This window comes from Mesitornis unicolor, unplaced genomic scaffold, assembly GCF_000695765.1.
Source record: "Mesitornis unicolor isolate BGI_N332 unplaced genomic scaffold, ASM69576v1 scaffold8941, whole genome shotgun sequence".
In the NCBI taxonomy this organism is placed as follows: Eukaryota; Metazoa; Chordata; class Aves; order Mesitornithiformes; family Mesitornithidae; genus Mesitornis; species Mesitornis unicolor.
The window spans coordinates 1-22,097 of NW_010161657.1; the positions used below are offsets into that span (position 1 = coordinate 1).

General features: G+C 42.7%; 1 protein-coding gene across 1 annotated transcript in view; it reads right to left on the reverse strand.

Annotated features, from left to right (window-relative positions):
• Window positions 1-11,762: 11,762 nt before the first annotated feature.
• Window positions 11,763-22,097, reverse strand: part of LOC104547618 (vacuolar protein sorting-associated protein 13D-like) — a gene marked incomplete at its 5' end in the record, with an annotated part of 77,594 nt that continues 67,259 nt past the window's right edge. The window contains 3 exon segments of the mRNA XM_010193398.1: window positions 11,763-11,977; window positions 12,816-13,056; window positions 17,029-17,160. Of these exon segments, the coding sequence (XP_010191700.1) occupies window positions 11,846-11,977; window positions 12,816-13,056; window positions 17,029-17,160 (505 nt within the window).

The following is a 22,097-nucleotide window of genomic DNA, read 5'->3' on the forward strand; positions in this document are numbered from 1 at the left end:
TGGCTGCAGGGGGAGGCTGGCGGCCGTGCCCTCCGGGCGGGGAGCGCAAGCAGACCCCGAGCCCTGCGCCTCCCTGCTTGAGAAGTTTTCTGCTGGAAGCCCATTGCCCACAGATGGGGTGATTTTCATGCCATTGTCTGTAATTCAATTTCGTTTCGCTTTAAGCATAGCATCTAAAGTTCTCGGTAATTAGCCTGCCCCTTAAGTACGAGGGTCTGTTGTCAGAGTTAATCCAGATACGAGTTCATGACAGAAGCAACAAGTGGAAGTGCATTGAACCCTAAGTATCTGGAAGTGGAGGATTTATGTTTGTGAAGGTCTGTCTGCCATCGCAGGGGAAAGAGATTTCCTCCGATTTATGGAATCGGCAAGAACAAAAGAACCTGCCAGAGAGACCGAAATGCTGAGTTTCCGGTTGCTGCCCTGTGTCTTCATAATGTGGGGTTTTATGGGGGGAGGAGGAGGCAGAGGTGTTGGGCTTCCCCGCCCCCCCCTTCCCGCAACAGCAGAAGCCTTTAAGTTGGATACGTTGAAAAGGGGACATTGATTTCCTTTAAAAGCTCGACTTGTTAATTGCCCTCCTTTATGTTGTCATTTGTAAAGTGAAAGCTGTTTCTGAACGGCTGGGTTTTCACAAGCTCTTTGTTGTTGACAACAACAGAGGCCTTGGGATAGGCCCGAATAATTAAAATCGGTGCGTTGGTCGTTTTTTATTTTTGTAATGAGGTGATTCTTAAAGCGCAAGTTGTAAATTATTTGAACTGTTCAGCTTGCCTTTAATTTTCCCAGGCTGGTATGGTATATGTCGAAGTATTTTTGCCTTTCTCTGTGGGTATGGAAGGAGCAAAGAACTGGGATACGTGGCACTTGAACTCCACGATTGATTTTATGCATCATCTTTGACATCTGCTGTATCCATCCTATGCCTTTTCACCTGCGAGTGTTTCAGCAGTTCTGAAGATGTGTTAAAATCTCTAACAAAGGCTTTGAATGTTTGCAGAAAGAACTCCTTGTATGGAAATTACTGCTGTGTGTTATTTTAATGCTTTAATTATCGTGATGCAGGGGTAAGTGAGTATCTGTGCTGGTCCTGCTGTTGAGACATACAGATACTGGGTGAGTTATGCAATGTGGGCTCAGGGTTTGCTGTGTATCCTCTGTTTTCTTATGTAGTAGTTTGGTGTTTTCCTGACAGCCTTGCTTGGCTCTTCTTAGCATATTTCATGCCTTTGAAAATATGCAGGGGTGAAGTGGGGGATGCTGGATCACGTTCTTTGATAAGGGCCCGGGATTCCTTTAATAACAAGGACTCTTTGTTGCAAACCGGTCTTTTGCTACCTTGGCGTGGGAGCGGTGACGTTTGAAATGGATGGTGTCACTAAATTAGTGACCACATCAGAACTGCTCTGATCTGCACTGCTTCAAGACAAATGAAGCCATGTGTCAAGGTGAGGTCATCTGGTGATCCTGCGAAGCCAGTTTAATATTGTTGTAAGACCACAAGGAATTTCCACTTACTGTAAAGCTGTCAGGCTGTGTGTCAGTCCCCCCTTCCTCCCCAGATCAGCAGGACAGCAACTTTGTGTGTACAGTGATACTGTAATGGAGTTTTGGGGCACTGTGATGATACAGATTATTATTAATAAGCTGTTTGTGAGAGTTTCTACTGGAGCTACAGTAGCTTAGGTGTATCAAAGCCATGGAACAGCTACAAGGTCCTTTGGCAGGTCAAAGAGTATAATGAAGTTAAGGTTTACAGGAAACATTTATTCTTCTCAATTAGCAGAGTCTAGTTACATCCTAACTCACCATCTCATAGAGGCAGAGAGAGTCAGCAGGCAGGTACAAAAGTGTATTGCTTCTTGGGAGTCCAGATTAAACATGAAAGAGAGCACTTGCTGCTCAGTCGAGCAGTAAAAGCACGACAGGTTTGGTTTGTGCAGTTTTCTGGTGATGTGTCCAGTCTTTGAGAAGGCCATCGAGTGCGCTTTGTGTTGCCCCAGAGAGCTGGGAGCAGTCCTGGGCACAGCAGGAAAATAGTGAAAGATTGCCAGAAATGTGTGTTCTTGGGCAGTTTCTGCAGTAGTTTGCATCACCTGGTGTGGAGCTCTGACGTGTTTAATCGAGAGGCGGCATTGAGTGCGTGTTGGAGGAGGTGAAGCCAGTGCCCTCTTGCTGCTTGCACAGGAGGGGGTAACTTGTCACACTTTTTTGGGTAAAAGGGGGAAAGTTGTACACTGTCACTGAAAGGGAAGCTGTGCAGCAGCTTCTGAGCAGAGCCTTTTCTGTATCCTGCAGTATGAGTTGCTTATGGTCCATCGATCAGGGTATCCTTTTCTCCAAAGAGCAGCAGTAGCATGTGTTTACCCCAGCCTTTCCTTCACTGACTTCGTGGGATTTGAGGGGAGAAAAACCATCAAGGATCTTCCTGCTTATGCCGTGTGTTACTGCAGTTACTGCTTGTCCTCTGTGATATTATAATATGTCTACTGTGGTCCTTTTGAGGCTCCTGAGTTGCAGAAACAAGGTAATGAACATACTGGGCTAACCAGTATCTCAGATGGTGGAAGTGGTAGGGACTGCCAGGGGTGCCAGAGTGGGCCAGGGCTCCATTATCAGCTCCCTTAGGAAGCGCCGCATCCTTGGAAGAGCAGCAGGGTGCAGAGGAGGCGGGGGGTGCAGGGTAGGTGCCATCCAGCCTTGGGAAAACTGATAAGCTTGAGCACAGTATAGGGCAGTGTTGCTGACTGTAGAACTTTTCTGTTTGCTTCTGAGGATGAGGCCTGTTGAAGATTAGAGCATAAATAATTATTATCTCTCCCCTACAAGGGCTCTCACTCTGTGCTGGCCCTCGGTCCCAGCCCCCGCTGCATTCAGCAGGGTCAGGGAGAAGGGAATAAGAGGCGGTGTCTTTGGCTGACATGAACCCGCTGGGGAGGGATGAGAGGAAAGGGGTCTTGGGGGCTGGGTTCAGAGCAAGGTTAGCCAAATATCGGATAAATTAAGCAAGAGAAACAGACAGCTCAGCTTGCAGTGAACTTTTCACCCAGCTAACCTGTTCCTCACCCTGCATTGCACAGGTGGAGTACGACTGAGTAGAACACAACCCTTGCTCTCCCCGCCTCTGTTTTTTCTTTTGCTGTTGTAGCCTAAAGCATGGCCGAGGGGAGAGCAGGAGCTGAAAGGGGTTTGGTTTGCTGTTTTGAGTCCAAGGAACACTGTAGTTCTAATTACTGTCTTAAGAGCACTGAAGTAGAGTTAGTCATTATTTGCTCCAGTGTAGAATAAGGACCAATAATTTCTGGTCATAGAGGATCAGGAAGAAATTCCATACTGGAAAGGGCAAGGAACAAATGACAGTGTCTAAACAGGGATGACTGGAGATTCTTTGTGGGAAAACGCAAGACTGGTGGGAATTCAGTGAATTCTGGTGTTTATATTTCTCTGACTTTTTCTTCTGCATTTGCAGTGCAAGTAAATACAAATAATTGCTGACAGATGTTGTAAAAACGTAGCATTATGCTAACCATTAAGCTTAATTTTTTTCTTAGTTAATAATACGTATTGATAACTAGACATGGCGAACTTGGGCTCTTACTTACATCACCTCTCTGTAACGGGCTTTGCTCCAGAGGTGTGGTGTGGAACCAAGAGCTGAATTTGTTCTCTTGGCCCCTTCCTAAATCCCTACTGCTTCCTCTCTCCCAGAAAAGCTCCAAGCAAATTAAAGTTACTGTTTTTTAAAGCAGTTGCTCCACCACAGCCAGAGCATAGTGGTGAGGCTGAAGTTTTTTATATGCTTTCTTAGACCACTTTGCTGTTTTGTGTTGTGATGGGATATTTTGCTTTCTTAACGTTCCAGTGTTTTGTCCATCAGGTGAGAAACAAATGCAGAGTGGATGCAGAAGCTCAGTGTTTGACAGAAGAGGGCCATGGTTCTGTAGACTGGGAAAAGTGACGGTGTTAGAAGGTGTGGAGGAAGGGAGTATGAAGTGTGGTGTGGTTGTCCTTGAGTTCCCGAGCCTGCCTGTTCCTGATGCTACTTCTTGTGCAGCAAAAGATAAATAGTTGAAATCTGCATAAGGCAGCAGTGCTCTCTGCTGCCCCTTCCCCTGCTAGGCAGGAGCGTTTTTGTTTGGTGAGTGCAATCAGAGAATGGATTCTGTTCAAACTCCCTTTTTTGTTTACTTGTTTGGGGCTTTTATTTTTTTTGTTCTGATTTTGTTTTGTATCCTTGGGTTGGTTCTGGCTGGCCAGTTTTGCAACCTGTAGTTTCAAATGCAAATACCAGCACTGGGGAGGGGTTGGGGCAAGCAGAAGTTCAGTGGTGATCAGATGAGCAAGACCACTCAGTTTTCATCAGTTTTAGCAGGTTCAGCGGAGTCCTAAGTAACATAATAATATTCCTAAAGCTAAATTTGTTTGTCCGATCTGTCAGAGTGTATATTCTGCACAAAAGTTGCTTTCTTTTAGACATGGTGGTGGTTTCCCAAACCTGTTTGCCCATTCACCTTGTGACTTGAAACCCAGGCTTGTTTCTTCTGCTGTAGTTTTTACTACCCCTTGAGTGACATCATTTAAATGATGAGTCTCTGGGAGATGATTCATACCAAAAAAGATCTAATAATTGTTACCAGTTATTCAAATCAGTGTTACTGATTTCCCGCATCCTCCCACTGGTCCCTTGAGCTCCCCCACCCACTCATTTTTCCTAATAATTCCCAGGCTTTCTGGCTGCAGGCTCAGTATGCCCTCTTCTGCATTACTGGGCTAAGGTGTAAGTATCTAGCTCTCCCCAGAGGAATATTTTGGGCTTGGCTGAAGCAACTCGTGTAGGCAGATACAAGCTGGAATTGCGCTGGCAAGGTAGATTGACCGCTGGCAGCTTCAGTAAAGCTTCAGACCGCATTCACAGCACATCATCTGCTTTGCTCTGCTGCGGCGGTGTTGGCAGTCTCGGAGGTGGGCAGTTCAAAGCTGGATGAGTAATGTGTCTGCAGGCTGCGGTGTTGGGGTGCACAGAACCACAGGCTGGATTCTCTGGAGGACTTCTGCAAAGAATTACACTAATTACACGCTCCACACTAGCAAAGACTTGTACCAGTAGCAACCCTGTGTGCTGCTGCTCGTCCAGTTTGTAGTTATGATTGTTGCTTCTCTTTCACAAATGAAGATCTTCAGCTCGTGAGGCTTGTTTCTTCAGCGTGGTGAATTAAAAACTGTATTGTTGGGTTGTTTGTGCTGTATCGTTCATGATTTTACCCAGAGTTAGGTGGATCTAGAGTCCCAGAGATGGAAAAGGGTGAAGCTGGGTCAATTCTGGATGCCCACAATGAGGTATATCAGAATGCATTGACATCAGGGCAGCTGAAGTTCTAAAGCTTATTTCAGAGAGATTTTTGGCTTTGTTAGTCTGTCTTGTGCAAGGCCTGAAATAAATGGAAAAGTGTAGACAAACAGTTATATGGATCTGCAGAGTTGTTCTCCCGTAAGCAAGGAAAACAGCATTCGCCCTCCCTATTTATTAGCCCCGGGGGTGGGGTGTTAATCTGACTTTGAGGGGTGGGAGAGTTGTTAGCTTGTTGAAATTTGTCCTGTCAAAAATCTGTATACAACAAGTGAACAGCCACTTTTTTGTTGTGGAGCTGATTTTGTTCATTCTTGCTGGGAGAGATTGGGATGACAACAGCCGAAAATAATAGTGCTTGAGGCAAGTTGTTCATTTCACAGACAGTGGCAAGGGGAATGAAAAGGATATTGAGGAAACAGCACAGAAATGAGGTCTTCATTAATAGAAGGACATGAGTAAGATGATCACAGGGACTGGGGCTTGTTAGCCGTGTTTCTGCAGCCTCTGAACTTAGCCCCCAGGTAAGCTGACAGCTCTTCTGAAGAGAGCTGCTTTACATAGCAACCTCCTCTGGCGTTGGATTGCGTTCGGGGGTGAAAAGTCCTGTGTAGCATGTGTTGGCCTAGCAGAACGAGCTCACACGAAAAGAGCAGTATAGCTGCCCCCTTTCTGGAAAAGCAAGTGAATTTATGGCCGTTCTTGTGTATGTAGTAGAGCTGGCACCACAACCCCTATTTTGTCAGCAGTAGGACAGTTGAGGGGAAGAAAAGCTTGGCGTAACCTTTGGAATGTTATTTATTATCACTTTGCAGCCCCCTGGAAAATGAACTTTAGAAAATTCGGAGCCGATGGTAATGGTGAACACTGGGAAAACCCGGGAATCAGCAAATCCATTGTGTTGTGCTGACAGAAAGATACTGTTACAACACACTTTAGCTGCCAACTTGCTGCAGTCACTCAATCCATCATGGTGGGCTGTTGGATCACAAGCCAGTGAAACTCAGCCTGGCGTGTTATTTTAGTCTTACATGGACTGTGAGATAAACGGGGCATGAACCGGCCCCCTGGCAGGGGGTCGACCCCTAGCGCCCTCATTAAAGTGCCAATCAAAAAGAGTAATGGAACAGGGGATGGAAAGCTGGCTTCTTCAGCCTGTTACCGCTCTCAGCCTGAGCAACTTTCACAAGCCAAGGGAAACATTTCTCTTCTGAAAAGGAGCCAGAGCTCCAGAAATACCTCCAGAAATACCTCCTCTCTGCTTGTCTTCTGGGAGAGCAAGTGCTGAGGCTCTTCTGGGTGTCTTGCTTGAGGTGGAAAGCTGCAAGTGCTGCTTCGGTGCTGGTAGTGGGAAGAAGTGCTGCTGAATGTAAAGCAAGATTGTTGTTCGTTCTGTGGAATATGCAGGCACTGTGCTGTGCTTGCACTGTCCACCAGTCAGTCAGTGGCATGGTTTCTGTTGCAAATTGCCCGTATTTCAGCATTTGTGCGTGAAAGATGCAGAGAACCCTGCATTCTCCAGTTACTAAAGCGAGTCCAGAAGGTGTGCTCGTGTGTGCATGGTGCGAAAGCGGATTCTTGTGCTGCGTGTGGGTTATTTCAAACTCCCACAGGAACCCACAGCACATCGATGCTGCAGCAGTACCGTAAGCTGTGGTTGAACATACAGGTGAGGCCCAGGCACACAAGCAGTGCTGAGGTGCGGATCTCAGAGGGGTGGTATTTCAAATAGGTGCGTAGCCTCCGCTTTGTCTGACAAGTTCAGAGAGCATCCATCGTTGCTGATGCTGTGGGACTTTCTGTATGTCTTGTGATGTGTTTCTGGTGTATAAATACATGTTCTTCTGCAAGTGTGTGCTTGAAGGAGAGGACAAACAAACTACTACCCAAAAGAAAGGTTAATGAAGGTCTGTGTGTTATTTGGATTTAACATTTGAAACTGGGAAGCTCAAGGCTAGGAAGTTAGCTCTTAAACCTGCTTATAAATGTCAGCTCTTGGTGTGATCTTGGTGCAATTCTGAACTTGGCAGCTGTTTATTTTTGCTCACAGTGCTTTATTAGCAGATAGTTTCTATAGTTTCTCCAGGTGGATATTGGATTGGTTTCAAGTATTTTTTTTTATAATGGGCAGGATCAGCAGTTGGCATCAGTCAGTGGAGCGAGATGTACGAGTAGCAACTTCTGTTGTGCTTCAGGACCGCAGAGTGAGTGCTGTGAGTAATGGATTCTCGTGCCACAGAGCTAACAAGGCAGTCCAGTGTCACCATCCCTGGTGGTGTTCTCCCTGGTGTCAGAGTGGCTGTAGCAGGGGCTCGACTGGGGGGCAGTGGGGGATAGGTGTGTGTAGTGTATGTGCCTGCAAATGGTGGTCTGTGCTGATGGTTTGTACTGCTGATTGTCAGTTGTTTCCCAGGTCAAAGGTAATGTTTGCTGCTGCTGTGTCAGCGTTGAGGGACAGTTGGTATAACAGGTTTCTCTTTTTATTTCTTAAACTTTATCTACAGCTGCAGCATCCAGGGGACTTTTTTTTCCTGGCATTTTTCAGTGTATAGAAACAGCAGTGCTATAGCTCCCATACACAGTCCTTGTCCCAAAATGTAAATGCACAGGAAAACTGTTTGCTTCTCTCATGGCCTTTTAGCGCTTTTGAGTCAGACCAGGGTAGGCCTGAGGTGCAAGGTTATTGTCCACAAGGAGAACTTTATGAGGTGTGCATGGTAGTGTGTCAGCTACAGGAAGAAAACCTCAATATTTAATAATATGTTAATAATAACATAATTAATAGAAGTGATACAATGAAGTAGGCATGCATCTCTTATGTAACTGCATTTTGCTCCAAGAATACTTTTATATCAACATCAGAATGTGTTGGAAAACGGGAAAAAAAATCAGTGCTTAATGAGTAATAGGGTTTGTTGTGGTTTTTTTTGTTGTGTGTTTGTTGTTTTGTTTTTTCTTAGTTTTTGGCAAGCCTTTCAAATGATAAATATATGTGTTTTTTAAATAATAAGTAAGTAAATAAATAAATAAATGAATGAGTGTTGGTTTCATTTAAGTATAAGGACGTGTGTGTGAAGTCTGCACATACACACGGAGTGTTACTCCTGGTAGGAAACCGAGTTGAACAAGTAGATTTTGAACAACTGATGATTTAACTAAAATGTGGATTGGTTTTGTTTTTAATCTTTGCAGCAGCCTGTGACCTGAACACTCTATGCTCTTCAAAACCTGCTTTTTCACAGAGGCGAAATCATCATGATGGCATCAAATGTTCATCAAAGCAAAGCAGCACAGCAAGCAAGGTTATTTGAAGCAGAGTCATCATCCAGTGGTTTGTGCAGGAAGCAGGTCAATGTTAAAATGACTTATACAGGAAAAAAAAAAAGTTAAAATATATAGTTGATGTAAGATCCTGGAAAGCAAGTATTCTATTGATGAGAAAACAGATGAATTTATTATGCATTCATATAATCCATTATGCAGGAAATGGAGAACAAACGGATCAGACCTTCCTTGTCACAGGGAAGTGTTATGACTGTTTCTCTGTTTGGAGATGAGGGCCACTTTGCCATTTATATTCTCTCTGCCAAAATGAAAGCACTGACACAACAGGGAAGGAAGGAGGGGGAAGGAAGGGAGGGAGCAGGGAGGAAGGAAAGACTGCCTTTGCTGTCTATGGCACACCCACAGAGCCTGGCCCTCGGGGTGAATGGTGAAACCCAACTGCAGGGTGAGGCCCTCCCACCCTCCTCAGCTGTCTGTTTTATTTTCACTTCTATTATCATTTCACTTTTACATAGTTCTCATGTCTCTTTCTTTTAGGTAACTTTTGATGCCTTATTTCATCTTTATTAGAATTACCACCTTTGTGTACATATTAACTTACTTCCCCTTATTTTTATTGGCCGTATGTTTGGCAGTGGGACAGAACTGCTACTGCCTCTCATCACTGATGTCTTCATCACCAGCTTCTGACACCTGAAGACGACATCTCCTTCAAAGATCCATGCATCTGCATTCTGTTTCCATAAGGTGCTTAACATGAACACCTTTGCACATTTTGGAGCCTGTGTTTTAGTTCCTAAGACTCTGAGGGAAAGCTGGATGCTTCTGCACTCCCCATCCTCTGAAAACTATTTTGGAATATGGCTCCTGGAATCCAAAAGTTCTATTTATTCACTGAGTAATTTTGTTGCCAGTGCCAACAGCAATAACAACTCCACAGTAACAGTTCTGCATTCAAATAATGAGTTTGGTTCCATCAGTAAATAACATCATTTGCACTTCTACAAAAAACCAAGTACAGATTCAGTTTCTTTTGGAATGCTTCATGAGGCACTGTGCTTCCTTCAGCTGTGGCTGTACCTCACTCCTGGTAACCCGTGCTATGTGCATGCCCTTTGCAGACAGCTTGGCCTTCTCTCTGGATGAGTCAGCAGCTTCAGCCACTGTTTGTGACAGGAGCATCAGGACCAGTATCAGAACTTACTGCACTCACCTGCACCACTTGTGGTCTGTGGTACTCATACACCTCTGGGCACACATTTCAAAGGGTTAAATAATGCTCTGTTTAATCGTGATCAACACTCAAAAGAACAGGTTAGGTACTGTCCAAAAATCAATACACAAATGACAAATTACATCCATTATCTACTGTGGCTCCCTGAGTAACTCAGAAGGTGCACCATCAATTACTGTTTGGGTGTGTGCGTGTCAGCTCCTTATATTGAGCGATAGAAAAGTGCTGTGTTCAAGCCATTCTCTAAATTCTCAACACAGAGCCATGAACTACTTTTTAGTTTCCTTCCCCAGCTATTGAGCAGCTACAACCACTGAATTTTACAGGGGAGAGGGGCAAGGAGTCTGGGTAGCAGAGTCCAACAGGACCGACAAGCTGAAGTGTTCTTGAGTTAATCTGCTTCTTGAATTCCTTATTTGACTTTTAAAAATTAGAGACATATACAAAAGTGAGGCATTAAATCAGTTTCATTTGCAAAATTCACCTTTGTGGACTTTGATTTCCTATCACAGACCGTACACACATCATCTGATACCACATTTTCACCTTAGACAATAATCCACTGCCTTTCACTTTACAGGAGTTGACCATTGCTTTAATTCTAACCAGTTAAAAATATTCCTGTATGCTTTTATGAAACAATATTAAAATGTAACCCAAGTTCAAAGTACAGCTATCATGGGCTCCTTTTTGTGTCAGACTTACAGAATAACCCTATGAGAATGCAGGTTACTCTGCAGTCTTAGGGAGGTTGTGCATTCACACTTGAACCCTGCACAGTGCAGTGCTGTAGTGCATGCAGCCATGCAGCATCCCCTGCTGAGCCATCTCTAGGGGCAAACATGACCGTGAGGTTTCCTGGTTGCTGTCAATAAAGGTCAGGTACACTCATTCCTCAGTATTCAGCTTGGTTACAGGTGGCAAGATGAATACTGATTTGATGTACAACATTTGAAAGACCATGGTTGTTTTTGTGGTGGTTGGTTTTTTTTTTTATTGTTATTTTAAATGTTTAATTTTGAAGAAGTTGTCAGGAAGACAGATGAGGCAGTGCTTTCCTCTCCCCACACCCTCCCAGCATTTCCACATGAACCTACCAGCTCCACAACACATAGTCCGAGTGAAGGGAAGAACTGATGTTAAGGAATTTAATTTCCAAGGCTGCTCACTTGGACTCTTTTAAAAGCAGCTTAGAAGCATGGGCCTCCAGAGGTGCAGACTTTGCTAGGTTTGAATGCTGTATTCAGAACTGACTGCTTGTTTTCTAATATTTTGAAAATGCAAGTGAATTAGTGACTCCTCACTGCAATATTTAACAAAATGTGGTGGTGTGTTTAGAGTTTTGGCTAAAAACAAGGATGGCATTTCAGTGGAACACCAGGTATGTGTGCAGTGAGATGGACCAGTGATTGAAGAAAAAAACAGAAACCCCAACAACCAACCCCAGACAACGCACCCTAATAACAGTGTGAAAGTTTCAAACTCCAGGATGTTTGTGCTCTAACAGGTGCAATTACTTCTTAATTTTATTTTATTTTTTTAAACTTTTATCTACATTCCTGCACTGTGTAAATCGGCTTTCTCAAGTGGGGGGAGGAAAGAAAGGCTAGTTTCAGGTAGTGCAGCAAGACTCAGTATAGCTCTTTAATTATTTTTACACAGTAAACAGACTTCTATTTATACCAACACCCTGCTCTTTGCTTTCTTATTTACATGAAACACTTTTACATATATACACGTTAGCAAAATACAGGGTTTCTCCAAGAACCAAATGCATCCGAGCTCTATCTTTGTTACACAACTAATGCTTAGGGGGAAAAAAAAAAAAGCCCACCTCACTGGTTTTCTTACGCACAATGATTCCATTTAGCTAAGGAGTAAAATTGCGCTCATTCCTTCCCATGTGGTACTCTCGCGTTACACAAGACCGTGGCTCCACAGTGATGCTCACAGGTCACTCTGGCAGTAAGGAAGAGGTTTCAAGAGTCCAGCTCTAATTGGTCTTGATTTTCACTGAGTCTTAACATAAGCTGCTGTTCGTAATAAAGGCTCTTTGCATAGTTTATTTCTTGAGACAGCTTTACTGCAAGAACTTCAGATTTCACTTTTACCTGCAAAAAAGAAACAGGGTTTTTCTTAATGTGGTACTGCTACTGTCTAAAGCAGAACATACTTCTTTTTTATCACTTCACTAACTGAAGGGATTAGGTTTAAGTCTCTCATAAGGAAATGTTTCAGTGGAGGTTCCTTCTCAGTGCTGAGGCTGAGAGATGGAAGGAGTGAGAGATGGAGAGACAGGTAAATAGAGAGGTATTTTAGGATGAGAGCAGAAACTTCTTGCAATAGTTGAAGTTATTTCCTTTGCTTCTCCTCCTACCTTTTATCTGGCTTGTCTGTTTGGAATGTAAACTGACTTGGGTCAGGGGTGAGCTTGTAACCTTGTCTGTAAAACAGACCCCTGAGCAACTACTGTAATGAAGAAAAAAAAGACCAATCCATCCTTTAGAATTAGGTTTTAGAAGTGAGAGTTCTGATTAACTTTTACATGAGTGACATAAATTTCCAGTCTTGGTACTTTGTAGTAAAAAAATTACTGTGTTGAGGGGGAGAAGAGAAGACAAGAGTAAATAGACTGCAAAGTACTTCAGTTTCATGCATGTGTTGTAAAGTTAAAAGCCTTTCTCAGGGAGGAACACATTTCCTACTGGAACTTTGCTGCCTGCAGGAATATTTTAGATTTTGCTTTCAGCTTTTCTCAGGAGTTTAGGGAGCAAGTGCTACTGTCACCTAAAGCTTTTTCACAGCAGCTCTTTTCACTACTGACAGAACAAAGTTTTAATTATTATGCAGCACAGGAACCCAAGCGCTAATGACTACAAACAGCACCGGTACAGCATAAAGGGGGAAAAGAAACCCCCTCTGCATGAATGAAACGTGCTAGATCCTTACCATTGGTTTTTGTTGTGATGGGCCTGGCATTGCTACACCACTACTCGTATTAACAGCTTTCTTCGTCAACTGTATGTACACGTTCCCGTGGTCTTTTGAAACAAGGCAGTGGTAGAGGTCATCATACTTGACTTCTAGGAAGATGGCCTCGCGGTCGGTGTAATCTCCACTCTTCAGGAAATAAACTGCTTTAGACGAAATGAGAACACAGTAGCTGTCTATGTTCTCCACTGCTATGAAGCTGGAAAAAAACCAAGCAAAATCCCCACATTATTCACTTGAAGCTAAGATCTAATAAACTAATGAATGTCTTCACCTGTTATGTTTTGAATGACCTCAAGAAGTCTTCCAGAAAAATCAGTTGCGTAGCATGTACAATTCATCTGCATTTAATTTAACCTGGTCTAAAAAAAAAAACCAACCAGGCTGACAAAGTACCCTCTCACCAGTTCAAAAAGATCATGCTGTAAATCACATACTAGCGCTAAACGCTTGGCTTCTAGCTCTGGACATTGAAAGTGCATATAAAAATGTCCTTTAACAAGACTTAAGGAGCGTAATTTCCTTGCACTGGAACACTGCACGTCCTAATAGTGAAGTTTAATTGTCAGTTCAGTGCCATCGCTGATACACGAAAGGTTCCAGACATTTATGATGAGAGCACTGTCCTTCTACACATTGTAAACCTACTGTGCTGCTTCTACCACACACCTCCTGGGCCTCTGAAAACAAAAAACAAGTTTAGCCTGCTGCCTGGATCAGTAGCTAGAAAAGAGAAATTAGCTGTTTAACACTGGGGTGAAAGGTTAAGCAGCAAGCAGGTTTCCCCTGAGAGATTAGGCTGAGTGATGAATAGTGGAGGTAGAAAAGAAGGAATTAAGAATATTGAGAATTGTGATGGCTGAAAAGGTTGATGTGTAAAAGAATAGCAGTAAGGAATGCAAAAGCGAAATAGATACTTCACACACAAACGCATCTCCGCTTCTGATTACTACTGAGATGAACCTCATTAGTGAGCTCTTTATATGCTGAAAAATTCAGAAAATTACATATGAATACCTAACTAAATCGTGCTCTGGCAACAACCCGTAACAGTCGAAGCGTATCTCTAAAACAAAGATTCTCGTGCTGTCAGGTTAAAAGTTCCTACTTTCTGAACTGTTGCTTGTACAAGTCTGTCTGCTGTTGTCCTGATACGCTCTGCGAAATACTCCACTGTCTTTGAAATCAATGAAGACGGTCAGTATGAAGAGCTTTTGGGGGATGAGAAAAGCACCTCTAGCTCTACCATTTAAGTAACACTTTGCACAAATTACTCTGCGCTATATCCAAATAAACCCGTAACTATAAATGGAATTTTAATAGCCAAAAGTATTTCAAGAGGTCAGATCACAGTTTCTTTCTGTGGTACAGAAGAATAATTCCAGTTATTTTCTATTAATAGTCCTCTGAAAGATGGTGTTCTGCACTGAACTTGGCTCTTCCCTGCCCTGTGCCTCCTGGCCGCGTCAGCTGCCAAACGCCCTCCTTCCATACACTTGAGAAAGGCGCACACGCGTACTAACAACTTATATTTTCATGCAGCTGCTGAGGTGAGCACAGCCAGCCTGTTAACACAAAGGCCTGTAGGATCTTTGCCCAGCTCTGCCTTTGCATAAAACTATGGGATAGGATAACTGCATTGTGTTTCTTTAAGTGAAACAAAATGGACAAAAATGTGTACTTCATCTTAAAAAAGCCTAGGTGAAAGACAGCACAGTTACTGAAGCTAACAATTGCCCCTTGGTTTTCCATCAGAGTTCAAACACTTCAGGGTAAGGTTTTGTCTTTGAAATAAGTTAATTAGGATGGAGAGGGATATTTTTTATGAAGTGTCATAGAAAACTTAATTTGAAAACAGAGCAGAGTTACAGCCTGCAGAGTAAGTCCTGTTGCTCAGCACAGGCACATAAAAGCAAGTACAGTGTTTTACAGAGATCCAAGCTCTGGTGTGGCTCAGGCTTCCACCAGCAGCACAACAGAGGAAACGTCCTTTTCTCTGCTTCTTTTCCAGAGGGGCAAGAGCATGAAAAGGTGATGATCAGAACCCCCTAATACTGCATCGCCGGCCTTTGCAATGGTCGCAGCAAAGCGGAGAAGCTGGAGGTTTTGGGAACCCACCACAGCAGACCGGCCGTTCCCCTGACGGACACTGCTCCAGCCACAGGGAGAACTGAGGTGCTAAAAGCTACCATAAAGTTCAGTGGAAGCAACTGGGTAACCAGGCTGCGGGGCTGCACTCTCTCCATAAGAACAACAGATTATAGATCTAATTTTCCATAGAAGATTTTTAGTGGCGTCATGTATATATTTTTGAGGAATGGAAACAGTGAATGGTGATTTAATGGTGATGCAAAGAAACATTAGCTAATTTGTAGTTCAAACTCTATATTTTGTTCGAAGTTTGAGTCATGCATCATTACCCATTTTCTCTTGCCAACTGTTACTTTCTTCTCTGTGTCTTGTTCTCAAAATGGGTATTTAACCTTTTAACATACTACTGCAAGATACGACTTCTTTTTTTGTTTTTAAACACATACTGCTACACTATTAAGAAGATCTCAAATTAATAAAATGAAAAATTAAATGAAACATGATCCAGTAGAACAAAGTAGAAGCAACCAGATCTCTGGAGAATTTGTGGGTTTTTTAACAACATCAGGAAGTAATTACACAATATTTTCCAGAAGTGAAACAGTGAGCCTAACTGGAAAAAAATGTGGAAACATTTAGTTAGAACAGTAGAGCAAGGTATTAAAGCCCCTTTTATGGATTTAACTCTGAAGGAAAATATGCAAATAATCAGGTCTTTAAATGTGTTTCTGATTATAATACTAGGATAAAAGTCAGAGGCATGATTTTGTACTTATTTTCCATGACAAGAAACACTGTGTTCTTGTTGAATGATGTTTCTAGAGGTGAACGTCACAGTGAGTGAAGTGTGACTCGATGACAAAAGCCCACTGCTCTCCCTATGGGGTACACTTGCAAGACGTTGGCAATTATTTTTTGGTCACAAATTGCTCTCTTTCAGTTCTCGCTACCTAAGAGCCAGACCGTATATGCACAAAGACCCTTAAATGAGACGAAAATGATAACGAGAGTGTAAGATCACAGGGCTGCAAGTAAGCGGCAGATGACAAACTCTTCCTCACAAGCAGCTGAAGGCAGAATCTAGAGTGGCACACGGCTTTCAGAGCCAGATCACCAACACGGGTGACATTAAGACCCCCTGCTGAATTGGTACCTCCCTCCAGGAGCCTCACCATCAACCATTTTCACTACTTTGTCTTGGCAGATACTCTGAATGGATACTTGATGCAAACACAGTATCTTACGCTCCTCTGAAAACAGCTGTTCAGGGAGCTGTGGTAGAGATAGGGCTGCATCATGAATTATGCCTTAACCACTCCAACATACAAAATTATGCCTTAACACTCCCCTTCAACAAACTGACAGCTCCTGTAGAAACAAACATATAGATACCTTCCCATACATTCACTCTGTCTTTTGTTTTTGTTTGGTGTCTCTTTTTCTCAAGCCTGGGCACTAATAACATACACTCTTAACTTGCTTTTATGAAACCATATCCAGGACATTCAAATGTAGATGTGCCTTTAGCATATTACCCATTCAAATTATTCAGCATTGAATTTTCTTGAGGAAAAATAACCTACAACTTTGCAAGTTGTTTTGGTCATTAACTGTTAACAGCCGTAGCTTAGGACTAAGATGTACAAGTTAGTGCCTCTCACATCTAAACCAGAGCCACCTCAGAGCGCATTCTGTGCAGGTTAGTTGTGGTTCACATATTGCTGTCAGGGAACCTCCAGTCACTCCCTTAGGCTTTGGGTGTAAGAAGATAAGGGATGGATAAGGGTAGAGCTACAGGGTCTGTATGTGCTGTGTGAGCAGTGGCAGTCAGCAACAAGTGAAGCAAAGGAGCCCTGTGGCCCCCACGGGGATGTTTGTACACAGCCGGTGGACAGGCTGCTGTGGAAGTCATCAGGTGCTCACACTGTGCTGCTAACCGGTACCAAGAGAAAATAAATGAAGTGCTGGTGTGTGTGTCTGTGTGTGTGTGCACATATGTAAAGTGGTTTTAGTCCTCCTCCCCCAAAGACATGAAGATACAATGGCAGGAAACACAACTGAAGTGACTGTCAGTACTCACAACTCATCCTGGATGTTGTCAGTCAGTTTGAAGAGCTGCTCTTGGCCTTCTGCTTGACTTTCTAAATACCGGGGCAAGAGCCCTTGAGGTCCTCTACAGCAACGCGGCTTTCTCACTCTCTCCGCTTGTGTCCTACATACAAAATACATACAGGGAAATTACTTAGTGCAACAGCAGTGCTTTTATTTCCACTTCAACCTGTCAGTACACAAAGTTGTATTTATTTCGAAATATGAGGTGTGACAAAGGCTTTAAAAATACAAGGTCTTCACAAATACAGCACAGAAATTCTGTAATACTTGATCTGGAAGCCATGGTGCCAGTTCATACAGTTTTACCATTCCAAAAAAATGTCTTCCAGTTTTCCTTTACAATTAAGGGGCAGTGTGCTAAAGTAATAGGAACAAGAGCGACCTAAACTGAGTATATATTGTGTGCAGATTTTGGGATCTATTTATCAGCAGAGTCTTAATGATTTGACTGTTTCTGTTCACTTCTCTAAAGAAAATAAGAGTGCATCAACCTAGATAGAGCTCACATCGATGGGCAGTGTCAGTAGTTTAAAAATTGAAGGGTTACAGAAATAGGAACATGCAATTAGGACAAAAGAAAGATCCATGGTTAATTAGAGTACCCATAGTAGGGTTTAGCATGCTTTACCTTTCTTGTGTGTCTATTAAAAAATGACAATAATAAAAAGACACAGAGGTTTGGCCTAACAGACATCAGAGGTTGATACTGGCCACAGTGCTAAAGAACTGCAGGCCAGGTTCCTCCCTTAGCAGTATTTTGTTAAAAAATAATATTCCGAATTCCTTTAAGCTTTGGAACGCCCTACCCCTGAAGAACTGTGTTACAGCCTGCCTAGCCCTGCTTTATTCTCTGTCCTTTCCCAGCAGCATCACCCTGGGTCTGCTTAGGCTTTTTTATTCCTCTTTCAGGCTACTGCTGCTACTAATTTTCCAAGTCAAACACACCATTTTTGATCAGTGCTCTCTATTTCGCATCTTCACGCTTCGTAAAGATCCTGTACAAGGAACCACTTCTGTTCTTTTTGATCAAAAGACACAAAAAATCCCACGTAACAACACATTTTCAGCTGCTTGGCAATAGCGCCCAAGAGCACTTGCCTTCTAAGCTTTACTTTCTGCAGATGTTTTCTCCGGAGCCTTGTTTCTTTCTTACCTTTCCCTTTCAGCAGCCCTTCCCAGACTTGCAACCCATGCACCCTACTAAAATTCGTTTTCCTTTCAGTCTGTGACACTGTTGTGACTTACTGGCACCTTTGCTGCTCGCCCACTGGGGACTGGCCTCTCAGAGCACTCTGGCTATCATTGCTCTGTCTGGTATCAACAAAGTATTTTGCAGACAAGGTGCAGAAGCCAGAGATAGTGGCTTTGCAGCACAGCAGAGGAAAACAGCAGCCAATTTACATTTGTAATACATTATGACTATCTATCTGGTAAATTCTGATTTTGTTAATGAGATTACTACATCCCTGGATAACAAATTGCAGTGGCTCAGACATAGAGCTTATCACTGATCTCTTTGAGAAAAACTTCAGGACTTGAAACCTGACTTCACTTCAGCTGAATTATGGTTATGCTAAGAGGGAAAGTCAGTTTGTCAGCAGGGAGGATGAAATGAAGAGTGGAAATTGTCCAACTAAAAGAATGTAAAACAGAGGAAGGGCTTAAGAAACCATAACAAATGTTGTCATTAATAGTGCCAGTAAAATGTTATCAGTCAATTTGCAGTTTTACCTCTGCTGACAGATGTTTTACCTGTCCTGCTGCACTGCTTTCATTTCTGGTTAGACGTTCATTAGTTAATTGCAGCATTATGCATCCAAACTAAAAAATACCACTGAAAATTGCAGCTTGCTGCATAGAGGTACATAGTTTTCCTCACTTGCAAAAAGTACAGTGTTTTTACCTATTAAATTATTTCTTACAAAGTAGTAAACAGAAGTGTGTGTTTGCCTTCATGACAAGCAAAATGTTGAGGCAAAGAGAAAAATAAAGAAAATAAAGAAATAAAAGAGTTCCAACCAGCATAACTGGCATATTGCTGTCCTACTTCGTAACCTCCAAAAGCAGTAAAATAGTTGAGTTTCACTTATCCAAGAAGCCCCCCTGTTGGCTGTTATACCACTCCACGGCACCTGTGCCGTCTATTGACAAGTTTAAAGAGTGGATGTCAGAAGCGTAATGCACAGTTTTTAATTAATTGTGGGCCAGTCAGTAACTGTTTACTTGGACACTTTCCTATCACACATTCAGGAAAGTTAGATACCATCCGTACGGAGCGAGCCACACCACTAACCACGTTCTAGATAAACATTCAGCTGTGCTATTTTCTCTAATATTCTGTAGTATCTGAAACATTGCAAGCAAGACTACTGCAAAAATGAGGCAAGAACGGGGCCTTTTAATCAGACCAATTCTGTAGAAACCTGAGCACCAGCCAACACTGATTTCTAATGTCTGGCTTAGAAGCAGGTCAGAGAGAAAATACTGGTACTACAGAAGTACTGGGTACCACAGTGAATTTCTGGAGGGCTTGGCAATTTCTGAGTTGTGGGTCTGATTGTGGTTGGTTTTAAGTTTTGGTTTTGTTTTTAAATGGAAGAAGTACTGAAGAGTGCTCAGTGTCCCCACTGCTCCTCCACACTACAATGTTCATCCTGGTGATAAAAGATAATTCTCATCTCGGTGATAAAAAGGTCGGCTGCTTTTCAACTAAGTGTCACCGGAGCTAGCATAAATCGCGTTGATTTCGTCCATCAGCCCCTTGGCAAACTGGTCTGTTTGGTCTGGACAGCTAAAAACATTCCACACAACTTGAGTTTTTTCATCTAAAAATTTGTTCTACTGTCTCAAGTTACATTCTGTAAATAATAAGCAACACTGATGAAATACAAAAAGCTGAAGATCTGTAAAGCAGGATGAACGGTGGTGTGCCCACATCTGTGTTACATTAAACATGCACTCAACAGATTTGCTGATTCTTTTTTAATAAGCACACAAAGGCAATACAAGACAGAAATGCCCTCACGTCTACGAGTCACAGCAGGGAAGGGTGCTGCTGAATGAAGACACAAAGAGATTGGAAATGGTGTCAGAAGGTTGAGGCACACACTCCAGTTCTCCCCCCTTCGACAAAGCTCTGCACTGGAGAATCTCATTTCCGATGACCGTATGCCCACTAAAACAGTTCACAGTGTTAATTGCTTGGCTTTCGCCTAACAGTTCACAGAATTCTTGTGGTGCAGTTCACCAGTCTTAAGCCAGAAGTTTTGCAATCAAACAGATCACTGACCCATCGACACAAAAATGTTGTTCAGGTGATAATTATTTACCAGCGTAGATTGAAAAATCTCCACAAGAGACATCACATGTTTTACACAATTACTGATCCTTGTTCCTTCCCTGCACATTCACCCCTATCAGGTTTATCAAATCAATGTACGGTGTTTTTGAGAACAGTAACTGTCACTCATCTTTGAGGGTCTTCTGAACCTAAAAAAAATTCCTCGATGTGTACCTAGATTGCTTTGACAAAAACATTAAAAAGTACAAATCAGAAGGTATCAAACTTTGTATAATCAACAGATGATAAGTCTGTGAAAAGAAAACATTGCACTTCTAAAATTAGATACAAATCTCCAACTTTCCATTTCCTTTTCTCCTGAGAGGATTAAAAAAAAAACCAAGAAAAAGCCCTATGACCGACACAGCAATCACTACAACTTTTCATTTAAAACGTGCATCTGTGGAACTTCTGATCTGTCCTCTGGTAAGGGAGCAGCACTGGCACCTACAAATCTCTTCAAAAAACCCAACATGAGCACGTACGCAGATTCTGATCCATAATCAGAACAGTGCAAGGACGCCCAAATCCTGCACAGACAACAGCTCTACGTGAACCCAGGATTTCATGGAGGCGGCTCTTGCAGAGACTTCCCCTGCGGCACTGCCTGCCCATCACCAAAACCCCACGTCCACTCCAGCTGACCGGCACCAGCGCGCAAACTGGCCATGGAAGGCCCCCACGAGGTGTCTCTGCCCACAGGGCTCTCCCCCACACACTGCAGTGATCGTTTTCTTCAGCTGAACCCATGTCTTGCTGCCAAAACTTCCAGCAACTGTCATCAGTGTGTCGCATTCATAAAGGTGTTCCAGTTTAACAACCTCATCATTCCAACCCATTTAAAGCAGTAACTTACCAGTTCTGGTATAGCTCAAATTCTGTCAGTGTTTCCATTGTAAACTTGTTTTTTCAGGTTTGTATAAAATTTATTGATAAAAGCCTGCTCTGGGCTGTAACCTGGCATACTGACTTTCAGCCTGGGAACAATTTTTATCCCCTTGAAATAATTATAAAACAACCTTAGTTCAAACAAAGGAAAACTGGCAGGTAATGCAAGCCCATGAAACAATTCAATTGCTGCTAGTATTTTGAAGAAATTATATCAAACCTGTTACTTTCTTGGCTCTGGACAAAGTCTGCTTCATAAATACAGGCTGTGCTTTGTCTGAGGAGGCTTTAGTGCATTTCAGACATTTCAAAGTGACTTAATCTGATAAGTTAAAGGAGGTATAGCCTTACATCTCCTATCATAGAATATGCAACAACTAAAATACCTGCTGCAGTTGCTCAAGTTCAAGGCTGAATTGCACCTGCAGCCTTCTACAAGGATCCCATGCACATAATTTCCACAAAACACAGAATGAAGACAGTGCTTGTCTCGTAGATGTGTAATGGGAGGACACAGGGTAAAGCATACTCGGAAGTGCCAGAATCAATTAAATGCTAAACAATATAAACCTTAAAAATTAACCTGACAGTTCAGCCATCACAGCAACAACTACAGATGATACAGTCACACTACAGGATCGTAAGATAACAAATAAAACCAAATGTATGCTGTTTCTGCTATAGTCTCTATTTCATATCACACCTTTGCAAAATAAAAAAAAAAATCCACTTTTTCCACAATTCTTTCCTCACTGCTATACTTCGTACTTTGTTTCAAATGTTGAACCCTTGCGATAAGCAGGAACGTC